Here is a 12,763-nt window from a genome sequence, read left to right as displayed (position 1 = left end):
TAAAATAAGTTTGTGATTTTTTTATTTTTAAAAAGTAATTTAGATAACTATTTTGAACCTTTTTGTTTATAGTTTTTTCTCTTTTTTTTCTCTTTTTTTTTTTTTTTTTGAAAGGAGACACATATTTTAAGTTATTTGATTAATAACATGTTATGTACATCAGCATACTATATACTTTCAATAATCCATCAAACATTTTACATTATTAGATGAGAATAATTTTTAAAAAATATAGATTTATTCATGTTCATAATTTATATATATATAAAAGATGTTGTTTGTTTCCGATTAAATTTATTGTTTTTCATTTTTTCTTTTAAAAAATAAACAAACATATTTATTTAAACTTGTTTAACTTTTTTTTTCTTTGATTTTGAGAAAACTGTTTTGAAAACAAAAAATAAATTTTATAAAACCACAAATAGTGGTTTAGAGAATTGTGTTTTATATTTTTAATTCTACATTTCTCTTTTTTTCACTTTATAAGATTTATCTTCGTAAAATTATTGTTGTCGTTGTTGTTATTATTACTATTATTTTCTATATCTATGTAAATCTAATGTCATTTTATTTATCAAAAATACACAAATATATATATTTTTATCTCTATTCAAATTTTCATTTTTTTCCATCTCTTCTCTATTTAGTATTATTTTTATATTTATTGTTATTTTCTCTATGTATATAGATCTAATGTCATTTAGTATTATTAATCTATTATAATATTTGGATATTATATTTTTATTCAATATAATAATCAATAGTTACTGTAACATTAAAATTTTAAAATTAAATTATAAAATATTTTTAATTATTTCATTTGAAATTTTGGATTTTGTTTAAAATTTATTATTAACTAAAATCTTTAATGATTTAATAAGAGAATTTGATAATTAGAACAATTTTTCACGCTATGAATAACAAAAAAGACAAAAATAAATTTTAGGAAAAACATATCTGTTAGAAAATAAATAATCAAAAATAAAAAATTATTTCATATTTCTAATAAATAAAAAACTCAAAATAAACATCTACAAGAAAGGCGTTAATTACAATAATTCTAGAGATTAAAAGTTATTTTTCGTTTGACGAGGGAGTATGGACAACGACCTGCCCGTCATTTTCTATGAAAACGGAATGGTGGAAAAGACGGACACGCCAATTCAGCAATTAAAAGCCCCGGGCTGGTAGTGGTGGGAACTGGAAAGTGCAAACAAAGAAAGATTTGCTTCCTTCCTTACTTGGCGATTGCATTAACTACAGCTTCTATATATTGAACTGATAAGACTCTCCTCTTCTTATTTTTTTTGGTTAGAATTGGATATTCGAAATTCAGGAGCATACAATTCTCGTTTAATTTTGGGTACTTTTTCTGTTATCGGAGTTGTTTTATTTCTCAATTTTAAGTGAGTATAAACTGTGGGTTTCATTTCATTTGCTCTGTTTTCACTTCCATGGAAACTTGAAAGAATTCTGTTCTATTGCTCATCCCTTAAGTATGATCCTTCGCGTTGTTTTCCATACTCCATATTAGTCTGTTTGCTATTTTTGTTTAATTATGCTTGGTTGTTCTGTTTTAGATGTTGGATTTTCCTTTTTTTCTTTTAGTAGAGGTTATGGATAAGATGAAGTTCAATAACTGGTAACTTACTGAAATTTTTTTACTGAACTTTTACACCGCCTTTCTTTGTTAGAAATTTTGAAGGGAAAGACTTTGTCCTTCCCAAAAGGGGGGAAGGGGGGGGGGGGGGGGGAGAAGAAAAAAATTTCTTTCAAGTGCTAATTTCGAATCTGTTGACTGTGTTTATACTTTCAATTAGATAATATGCAAATGTTCCTTGGACTAACCTCAGATATTGGAATTGGCAGGCATTATGGCACACCGGTTGACCGAGAGCTTGCTTCTGTTATCAATATTGATCTTGGCATGTGACACATTATACTCACAGGCCTTACTAGAAGAGGGAAGTAAGGTAAAGTCTGCCACTTTTCGATCCCCTATGTTTGTATTGGGACCAGGATCAGTTGAGAACAGATATTATTTCAATATTAACTTCCCAAGGGGTCATATTGCTATCAAGAGTTTTGATGCTGAAGTAGTTGATGCGGCTGGAAACCCTGTCCCCCTTCACGAAACATATCTGCACCACTGGGTTGTTGCCAAATACTATAAACGTTTGGATGTGGAAAATACTGATAAGGACAAGTATATTTCAGGAAACAACAGTGGAATATGCCAGGGTCGTGTTCTTAGACAGTATTTTGGCCTTGGATCTGAAACAAGAAGAACAGATACATATGTTCCTGATCCTTATGGAATAGAAATTGGTAATCCTGCTGAAATTCCTGTAGGATATGAAGAGAGATGGTTGCTTAATGTACATGCAATTGATACAAGAGGTGTTGAAGATAGGTTGGGATGCACTGAATGTCGGTGTGATCTATATAACGTCACAGTAGATGAATACGAACGTCCTTTGAGGTCAGATTATAACGGAGGGTTACTTTGTTGCTATGACCGTACACAATGCAGAGTAACAGCAGGTTTTGAGGGTGCCAGGAGGAAACTCTACCTCCGATATAAAGTGAAGTGGGTTGATTGGGATAGTTCCATTATTCCTGTCAAAATCTTTATCTTTGATGTCACTGACAACAGGGAAAAGCTTAATGGATCAACAGGAGTCAGTCTAAGGAATGGTTGCCAGGTAGACAACTTCATAGTGTTGTTACATGAAAATTTGATCTGGTTTTTACGTTTAATATTATATATGGTATTACGTCTAACTTCATATTGAAGTGAAATTCATGATAGATGCCCAGTATGTAAATATAGATCTGTCAAATGCAGACATACTAAATTTCCAATTGCAAGTTGTTACAGTCATATGTGAAAAGGCCTAGGCTTATTAAACGATCCTTTGTTTTATACTATATTATATATATGCTCTATCCTTGGTTTTGTAGTTTATGCGCTTTCTCCACGTATCTCTGGCCTCATGTTAAAAAATATCCATGGTGTTGTGGTGCAAGGAACATCAGTAGGATTCTGTACCATATATAGACTTCCATTATACAATGATGCAGAAGCAGTTGTAATTAGAAAAGAGTGATGGATAAGTCTATCGTTTGATTAATTGAAGAGGAGGGGTATTTAGTCTATACTCTATACAACTTAAACAGTAGTGAATTTACGTCTTGAAGTTCTAAGAAACAAACAGTAAAGACGGACTTTTTTTTTTCAACAGAGTAATTTATGTTCTATTGCACAATGAATCAACGAACTTTTTTCTTTTTGTTCAGATCGAGTATGAAGTTGAGGCTTGCAGCACAACTGGTGTGACCAGTAATGGGTGCACTGACATCAAAAGGACAAGCCTAACCATGCCAACAGGTGGTTTTGTCATATATGGTGTAGCGCACCAGCACAGTGGGGGCATTGGTTCAACGCTGTATCGGAAGGTGATTATGAAACTTAAATTTCTAGTTTTTAATGCTTCCACCTTCGTGTCTACTTAATTTATGATATTACAATACTAACAAGCTGTTTATACTTGCAGCAACATCCTTTGTATGTATGAATTAGGAAATTTCAGGTGCTTGATGTATAATTTTCTTATACTCATAAGACCATGACATCTTTTCTCTATCGTTTAACGTGGACTGGAAAATAAGGGCTTTTGAGGGATTGGCCACATCCACAACATACATTGCCATGTGGAATTTTCAATTTACTTTGATATCATTTTTTCTGTGTTTCCTAGTATATATGTTCTAGATATGTTTCAATGATTGCTCTTGGATGAATCTGATCCATACAAGTTCTACAAGAAAAGTTTACTTGATATTGATATTCCCCCTTTTCTCATGTGGAACAGAATAGGTTCACTTCGTAGTGGTCTTTGATGTTACCTTGTCCATCAATCATGATTTGTGCTCCCGGCCTACAATTGATCACACATCGTAGTATTCACTTCAGAGTTTCTGATGCCATATGATAGTAACATGCTAACATGATCTGTTTGGTGAATTCAGGATGGACGTGTTATATGCACCTCAGTACCAACATATGGGAATGGAACGGAGGCAGGAAATGAGGCAGGTTATATTGTAGGAATGTCCACCTGTTATCCTAAACCAGGGTCTGTCAAGATATCAGATGGGGAGAATCTGATTCTGGAATCTAAATACAGCAGTGCTCAAAGGCACACTGGAGTTATGGGGCTTTTCTATATTTTGGTTGCAGACCGAACACCAAGGCATTCGCCTTTCTAGATTCTCTTGCAGACTGAAAACACAACTGGCAATAACTGTTGCTTCTTGGTTAAAGAAGGGGCAAGATAATGGCTACCAACCGGTTACGATGTAAAGTTGGTGTGCAGTGCAGCCTAAATCTTCATTTGGCTTACTAGCATATGAACGTAAATAATGTCATTAAACTGCTTTTGCTCTTCCCTTCTGAGCTTTTTATTCTCTTCTATGAAAGCTATATTGTTTGCTGTATTTTCTTGGCTAAAACAGGAGCTAATGTGGTAAACATAAATAAATAAACTGTTGTGCAAGAGCTCATTCTTGGTCGTATGTTCTATCCTCCTCCCCAGCATTCTAATTGTAATTTGTAGTATCTGCCCTTATGGGTTGAGCTGCCCTTAATGGGCTTTAATGTAATTTACATTTGAGAATGGAAGTGTGTAAGTCTGCTTTAATTGCAGTACTGTCTGTAGAGATTGTAGAGTATCTCTTGTTCATAACAACTAATGGCAAAAAAAGAGAGCTCCTTCTTGACTGTTAGTAAAATGAGCTATATTAGCAGTAATGAATATGATATATTTCATTTATAATAATAAAAAATTAAAATTAATCATTTGGACTTAAACTGTAATTTTCTAATTTTAGTTTCTATTATAAAGATATTGCTGCCTTATTTCTGAAACTTTTAACAATAATAAGTTGAGAGATTTTGGGACAGGTTTTTGGCACAGGGAGTGCTCAATAATTTTAGCTGACATTTATGTATATAGGTACAAGTGCTGCTACAGGGTCAATGTTTCTTTATTACAACATAAATAGGAAAAGATATGAAATGAAAGTATTTTTAAATGAGAACTTAGGCTGGCCCAGAGCCTGCCACATACAACTGGCCCCAGCCACAAGGATATCCCGTTTCGGTCCCCTGCCTCTTGGCTTTGTACTGTGATTGAAGAACTAGCCAACTACAGCAAGGCGAAAGGACAACAACAAGGCAGTTCCTTTTCTCTATCTCACACACGCAAATGCACAAACACATGGAAGACGATAGACGTTGATTGAGTGTGCACTTTGTATTCAACCATAGCCCCATCCCTCATCAATTCCAATAAATCTCATCAATCACACGTGCCAATTGAAACTCCCGATTGACACGATACAATAGTAATAATATCTGCACAATATCACCACCTCTCTACCACCATCACCTCCACTTCCACCACCTCGCTCTCACCGCCATTTGCGCACGGACTATTGCCCATTTTCACTCGTTACATTGTAAAACGAACCTCCTTTCTTCTACATTTCCTTTTGACATTTTGACTCTTCCTTTCTTGTTCAAATTCACTAATTCGAGTCAAATTCAATATTTTTTTACTTAACTGGAAAGCCGTTTATGTTTTGATTTTGTCCTTATTAATTACCTGGTCAAACACTGAGATCTGTAGTTCTAACCACTTTTTTGATGCAACTCATGTCCACTGTTGGCGTTTAAGCAAATTTGGGAATTTTATCATGTCCGGAGCGGGTCACGCCGTGGAGCGCCGCGTTCCGTTTCCGGAGATGGAGGCAAACTCGGACAGCTGTGGTTGCTGTAACCCGGTTAAAAAGCCGGGTCCTATAACCATGGATCATGTGCTGTTGGCATTGCGAGAAACGAAAGAAGAGAGGGATGTGCGTATACGGAGTCTATTTAATTTCTTTGACGCCGGGAATACTGGATACTTGGATTATGCGCAGATCGAGGCTGGGCTGTCAGCGCTACAGATTCCAGCAGAGTATAAGTACGCCAAGGATTTATTGAAAGTTTGCGATGCAGATAGGGATGGAAGGGTGAATTATCAGGAGTTTAGGAGGTATATGGACGATAAAGAGCTGGAGTTGTACCGAATATTTCAGGCAATTGATGTGGAACACAATGGTTGCATTTTGCCTGAGGAGTTATATGATGCACTTGTTAAGGCTGGTATTAACTATATTTTTGACTTTAAAATGCTTGCTTTCTTTTGGGTACTGGGGATTACATTGATCAATCCCCTCGATAGTGAAACTATAATGTTAATTCATATAGCGTGTGATTCTACAATTGTTAATTATAAGTGTGTGATGATGATGGTATGGTACTATTCATATTATAATGTCCTGATGTTGTTTCATTTATGATTGAAAGGAAATTATCATTCTGTTTGTTGGAGCCACTTGCATCCATATTAAATTTGAAAACTTTATTTGTGATTGCTGCAGTTGATCATATTGCTAGATTAGATATTCAGAATAGAAGTATAAACTTTAGTATATTAATATTAGGGTAAAAGAAAAACAGGGACAATGATGGTTGCAGTTTTCATGTGGTTAGCAAAGTATGTGTATGTATTCTCTGCATATAAACATTTCTCTCTGTAACGAAGACTGAAGCTTTAGTTCTCCTAATATATATTTTTTTGGATGGCCTCTCAAATTTTGTTATTCATATGGATTATATGCTTACTTTCTTGCTTTACAATTAGTTGATGGTGCACCATAGGACATCATTTCTGGGTTTTTGCTACCAATTTGGTTGGCATGATCCATATTGTGAATTTGTTGTGTCTAAGCTGATTTCTATGTTTGTTTCATTACAAGATGGATAATGTTCCTTGTCACCTTGTGTATGAATGAGTGAATTCATTTTGTATGGTTTTTTTTTTAGAGCTGCTTGTTGCCATCACTTTCAGTCTTCTACATCCAATAGAAAATTTTCTCGTCATTTACCCAATTATGTAGTGATATATTCCAATGATAGAACTAAGCTGTTTTATTCAGGACCCTGGTCATTTGAGTAAGCTAAGTAGCCCCTGCTTTCACGTGCGGGTGTTTAGATGTAAAGCCAACAGTTCCCTCCTCTCTTTTCCATTTCCTTTCTACTAAAATATGCACAGTCCCGAAGATGATAGGACTCTGAAGAGGATTTTGCATGATATGGTGTTTGCAGTAGCAATTTGTTAGGTTATCTAGGAGTTGCCACTTTCTTCCTTCCTTTTTTTTTCATTCCTCTGGTGCTCTAAATTGAACCTTTCTATACAAGCTCTTTTTTCTTTTCTTCTCCCCATTTCTTATACTATTATTTTATTATACTGAATTAGATGTTTCAGCGATATAAGAGAGCAGTCAAGGATTAATATATTACCCTTGGTTGAAGATTTTAGTTAATACGTGCTGTATTCTTGATTTTCCTTTTTATTTTTCTCTTTTTTTGGATATTTCTGTGTAATCCAGTATGATACATTTTGATGTTAACATGTATTTCATAAAATGGATTTACACAGAATTAATGGGTATATAAACAAGAGAAACAATGTAGCACTTTGAGCTTATGCGGTAACTGGTAAAGTATCTCCATTGGTGCTTTTTGTCAATGCTTGCACAAGTTCTTTTGTGGCTACCTTGTTGCCGAATGCCTATAACATTCAATTCATGTCGATTGTGAGATGAGTTCAGTTTGTTTTCATATGGTCTTAAGGGCTTGGTATCTACAATTGGGCCATCCAACTCTTTCATGTGCTTGAATTTTCTTGATTTGAAGTGTGCTCTGTCATCTATTGTAGTTGTGTTGAACTTTTGGATTTTATAAGGTTTTAGTCTTGGATTCGGTTGGTGATTTTGACAAAATGCAATTTGGAAATTATTTTCATCTAGTGCTATGTTGAAGTTCTTCTGAGATCAGTATGTGGGAATTTTAGTTTATTTTGAGTTAATTGTGTTTTCTGCAGTGATGGATCCTTGTGATAACAATTACTACTTAGTCTATTATATGATTATCTGAACATGCCAGTTCTTTCTATGCTTTATTGCTAGCATTTGCTAGCCCCTGGCTTTGAACATATTTGTTGTTTTCATCTTATAAGCCCTGGCAGTTTTGCTTCACAGGGATTGAAATAGATGATGAGGAGCTTGCTCGTTTTGTAGAGCATGTTGATAAGGATAATAATGGAATTATTACTTTTGAAGAATGGAGAGATTTTCTTTTGCTCTATCCACACGAGGCTACAATTGAGAACATATATCAGCATTGGGAAAGGGTATGCCTTGTAGATATTGGAGAACAAGCTGTTATTCCAGAAGGCATAAGTAAGCATGTCCATAGGAGTAAATATTTTATTGCTGGGGGAATAGCTGGAGCTGCCTCTCGTACTGCAACTGCTCCTCTTGATCGCTTGAAGGTGGTTTTGCAAGTTCAGACAACCCATGCTCATATTGTTCCAGCTATAAAGAAGATATTGAGAGAGGATGGTTTCTTGGGTTTCTTCCGAGGTAATGGATTAAATGTTGTGAAGGTAGCACCTGAAAGTGCTATCAAGTTTTATGCTTATGAATTGCTAAAGAATGTTATTGGAGATATTAAGGGGGGAAGCCAAGATGTTATAGGTCCGGCTGAGAGACTTTTTGCTGGTGGTATGGCCGGTGCAGTGGCACAAACTGTAATCTATCCGTTGGATCTTGTGAAAACTCGATTACAAACTTATGTCTCTAAAGGTGGAAAGGCTCCGAAAGTTGGAGCACTAACAAAGGATATATGGGTTCAGGAAGGACCTCGAGCATTTTATAAAGGTCTTGTGCCATCTCTACTTGGGATTATCCCTTATGCTGGCATTGACCTTGCTGCCTATGAGACATTAAAAGACATGTCAAAGAAATATATTGTGCATGATAGTGGTACATTTTCTCACGTCTGTTGTTTACCTTCTCTCTAAGTTTTATGATTCTATTGACTGTTGGGAGTCATTATTCTGAAAGCTTTACATTTGCTATAGAACCGGGTCAACTTGTGCAATTGGGTTGTGGGACCATTTCTGGAGCCCTTGGAGCAACATGTGTTTACCCCTTGCAGGTTATCAGAACCAGGTATTTTATGTTGTCTTAAACGCTACAAAGTTTTCATTTTTTGGTTGGGAAGGTTGAATCTTCCATCTTTTCTCTGTTTGATTCCAACCCGTATTTATTACCTTTGTTATCCTTCTTGATGAAGTTACTTAGTTCTTTCTTTTCAAAAAGAAATCGCAATGCTTTATTTTTTTGCTTTGTTGTTTCCTCCTCAGATTGCAAGCTCAGCATTCTAATTCTGCAGCTGCTTATAAGGGCATGTCTGATGTCTTTTGGAGAACGCTCGAGAATGAAGGTTACAGAGGTTTCTATAAAGGACTCTTTCCAAATCTTCTGAAGGTTGTGCCAGCTGCAAGCATAACGTATTTGGTTTATGAAGCCATGAAAAAGAGTCTAGATCTTTGATTGGGGAGCACCGTAGTCTTGTCTCCGATTTGTGCCTGCTGCAAGCAAAACGTATTTGGTTTATGAAGCTATAAAAAACAATATAGCTTCTTTAATTGGAGAGCATTCTATTCATGTCTCCCATTGCAACTGAACTGTTGATGATGAAAATAAGAATAGGATTACTAGTCAAGTACGCAGTACAATTATTTGAGTAATAGAATAGACGGTAATCCCCTTTTATAAATTGGGGCAAATAGTTTTGTCAGTCGAAGAGTTCTTCCAGGAAGCTTATTTGGAGTGTTGGGAAACAACAATTATACAACTTCACAAATATCTGACTGCAAGGTGATGGGTCTTCCTTTTCCTTCCTAACCCGACCTACTTTGTTTCACACGTCTGATTAAACTTGCTCTAAGATGCAACGACTTAAACTTATTTTTCAGTGCTTTTTGATGTTGATGAAATATTAGAAGTTTTATGCATGCAGCCAGCAGTAAATGGTATGGCATGTGATGATATACCTGAATGGAAGATATAAAGCATATGGAATTGAATGTGACAGCCAGTTGTTGCATTTGATTTCCTATTGCCTTAAAATTGCTATTAGGTATTATTTGAGTTTGTACTACATTTGATCTGTTGAAATGATCGACAACCTCTATGGTTTTTGCTTAATTATATTTGCTTGTTCACATTTACAAGTAAAGTGTCATGTCCTTGATAAAATCTGGTTAACCACTTAACCTTGTACAAACATGCTGATCATTTTGATATGCTCATGATTCCATAGAAGGGTAAATTTAGTTGGATGCTTTGTCATATCACGTACATGTATTGGTGTTTCCCACGTGTAAAGCTCGATGACTTAAGGGGTTGCATTTTTTTTTTTTTAATGCATTTTTGTATTTTCATTTTTTTTTTTTTTTTTTTTTTTTTTTTTTTTTTTTTATGAATATATAGGTTGCTGATGAAAAGCAGGATGCTGTACATTGGACATGAGAAATTTTGTGGTCCTTACTATATGTTAGCTGTTGCAGCAATTGATGTAATATATGATCTTTTACTTTTAAGGTGTGAATAATCAACTTTCTTTCCATCAAAGTGGAAGAAAATTAATTAAAAAAGTTTTCAGTCTCTGTCTCTCTGCCAAGTGTGTTGTTCCAGATGCTAAATTTGGTCTGGAAATTACCATTGCGGTGGCTGTACCAATATTAGGTACCGTCTGTCAACATTAGACTTTGTAGATACGGTTTAGCTTACAGTAAGATTGGCACTAATACTGCAACAGGAATCAGCAACTTTCTTGGAGAGGACAGCCTTCCATTTACTTTAGAATCGTGTTAACCTATTTGCAGCAGGTTATATTAGCTCCTAAATCTTCACAACATATTGGAAATTTCTTTCTTTTTATCTCACCCACCCACCATAGGAATGAATAATTCGATTCAATTCAGTTGAGTTCGACGGATTTAAGAAAATAATAAGTTGAATAAGGTCAATTATTTTTAAAATTTGCAAATTAAGTTAGATAGTGAATTCATTAGATAAATAAATATTATTATTATACAATATAAAAAAAAAAAAATATTGATCCATTGATCATCACACATGCTCTAAATCAATCAACCCGAGTTGGATTCAAAAAAAAAAAAAAAAAGATAGAAATTATTAGATTTAGTTGACCTGTGCTATATATATGGAGTTGGAATTTTGAACCACTCAAAATAACCGAAGAGAAGATAGTTAGCATACATCAAGCAAGCAAACATGGAGGAAGCAGCTATCGTAATACAAAGCATATATATGCATACAACAGCTATTCGTTACAAGCATCGGACAACTCCTGAGTTAAATAGCTAAAACCCAGTTTATGTAATATAATCAAAAACAGAATAAACAACAAACCCGGAAGAAAGGCATGACCTTCCCTTTGCCTCTTTGACTTGCCTTTTGTCCCCTTTCTTTCCATTCCACTATAGAAAGAGGAAAACAGAAAGGGGGAAAACGCTTACCATCTCCTTCTTTTTTCTCTTCCTCTTCCTCGACATATTTTCTTGGAGTCTACACAAAGCTTTAATTCACTTTAGAGAGAAATTGATAATTATTAAGAACTGTGGGAGCATCATTTAAGTTGCTTCTTCTGTTTCTAACATTCCATGTGTATATATAGTGGCCGTTCGAGCCAAAGAGACCTCAAAAGTGAAGAACGTAGATTCCAAATTATTTTAAATAAAAAAATATTAATACTTCTAAAAAGTCGTATAGTTTATATTCATTTTTTTTTATCGGGTCACCATTCACCCGATTGATTTAACTCAATTTAAGTTAAACAATTAAAAACATAAAAGTACTAATAATTAAAATTAGAAATTAGGTATGGTCTAGAATTAGAAGTCTCGAGTTCGAGTTCTCATCAATTTGGTGAGTCCAGGGAAGGGCTACTCTCTGTTGTACAGCCCGCAATATTATTTCGCCTAATTAGATATTCCAATACCGAAAGAAAAAATTTCTTTTGTTTGAAATAAATTAAACATATTCAATCAGATTTTGAACTATTAAATTTGCTCTTTATTGAATTAAACGGTTTGGTTTGATTCGAATTTTAAAATATTTAGAAAACCAAAAGAGATTTAAAAAGAAAATCATACTGGAAATGGACTATAAAGGCATTATTCTCTTAATGGAATGGGACATGCTTATCCCACTAAGAATATTATTATTCTTCTACTACAAATAAATTAGATGTATAAACAGAGGGAGAGAGCCTAGTCATTCTCCATGTGGAGAAAAGCAGCTAGAGAAGAGAAGAGAAAAGAAGAGAAGAATCCTTGATTTGGAAGAGTGCTTTGAAAAAGGTTTAAGTAACAAGTGGAAGGCTCCTTCTTCAAATAGACAAATTATACTATAAAAGAAAAAAGTAGTTAAAGGTAGTTTATAGCAGCATAACAATAATTGCTAATTAGTAGTTTATGGAAGTAGATATGGACTTTCCTTTTGTTTTTTTTTTATTAAGGTATAATTGTTTTACACCGTCCACGTCTTACCCAATTTGCATATATATGTCAGAATCTATGTGTCGAATAGCACTAATCCATCAAAGTGGGAAGGATTAAGCTGCTAATTGTGGAAAGGCAGTTTCTAAGTTGAAAAAAAAAAAAAAAAAGGGTTTTTCCGTAATATCCTTTTTTAAATATTAGTGGTGAGGAGGAATTTCTTGTACTTGTGTGTTTGAGTTGATTTTGTGACCATCATGTCTCTTGCAATAATATCG

General features: G+C 34.5%; 2 protein-coding genes across 2 annotated transcripts; both read left to right on the top strand.

Annotated features, from left to right (window-relative positions):
• The first annotated feature begins 1,125 nt into the window (after positions 1-1,125).
• On the top strand, positions 1,126-4,708 carry JHL07K02.3 (stress up-regulated Nod 19 protein). Its single transcript, XM_012235166.3, has 4 exons — positions 1,126-1,363; positions 1,870-2,705; positions 3,301-3,459; positions 4,033-4,708. The coding sequence occupies exons 2-4, from the start codon at positions 1,875-1,877 to the stop codon at positions 4,270-4,272; spliced, it is 1,230 nt and encodes a 409-aa protein (XP_012090556.1). The 5' UTR covers positions 1,126-1,363; positions 1,870-1,874; the 3' UTR covers positions 4,273-4,708.
• Positions 4,709-5,111: 403 nt separating this feature from the next.
• On the top strand, positions 5,112-10,167 carry LOC105648698 (calcium-dependent mitochondrial ATP-magnesium/phosphate carrier protein 2). Its single transcript, XM_012235164.4, has 4 exons — positions 5,112-6,211; positions 8,152-8,937; positions 9,036-9,126; positions 9,321-10,167. Exons 1-4 carry the CDS (start codon positions 5,761-5,763, stop codon positions 9,508-9,510), a joined length of 1,518 nt encoding a protein of 505 aa, XP_012090554.1. The 5' UTR covers positions 5,112-5,760; the 3' UTR covers positions 9,511-10,167.
• The last annotated feature ends 2,596 nt before the right edge of the window (positions 10,168-12,763 follow it).

The sequence above is a fragment of the Jatropha curcas genome, chromosome 10, assembly GCF_041381405.1.
Source record: "Jatropha curcas cultivar XTBG-Jc1 chromosome 10, XTBG_Jcur_1.0, whole genome shotgun sequence".
Classification (NCBI taxonomy): Eukaryota; Viridiplantae; Streptophyta; class Magnoliopsida; order Malpighiales; family Euphorbiaceae; genus Jatropha; species Jatropha curcas.
Note: the sequence above shows the minus strand (reverse complement) of the source record. Positions and strands in the feature narration are given on the sequence as shown.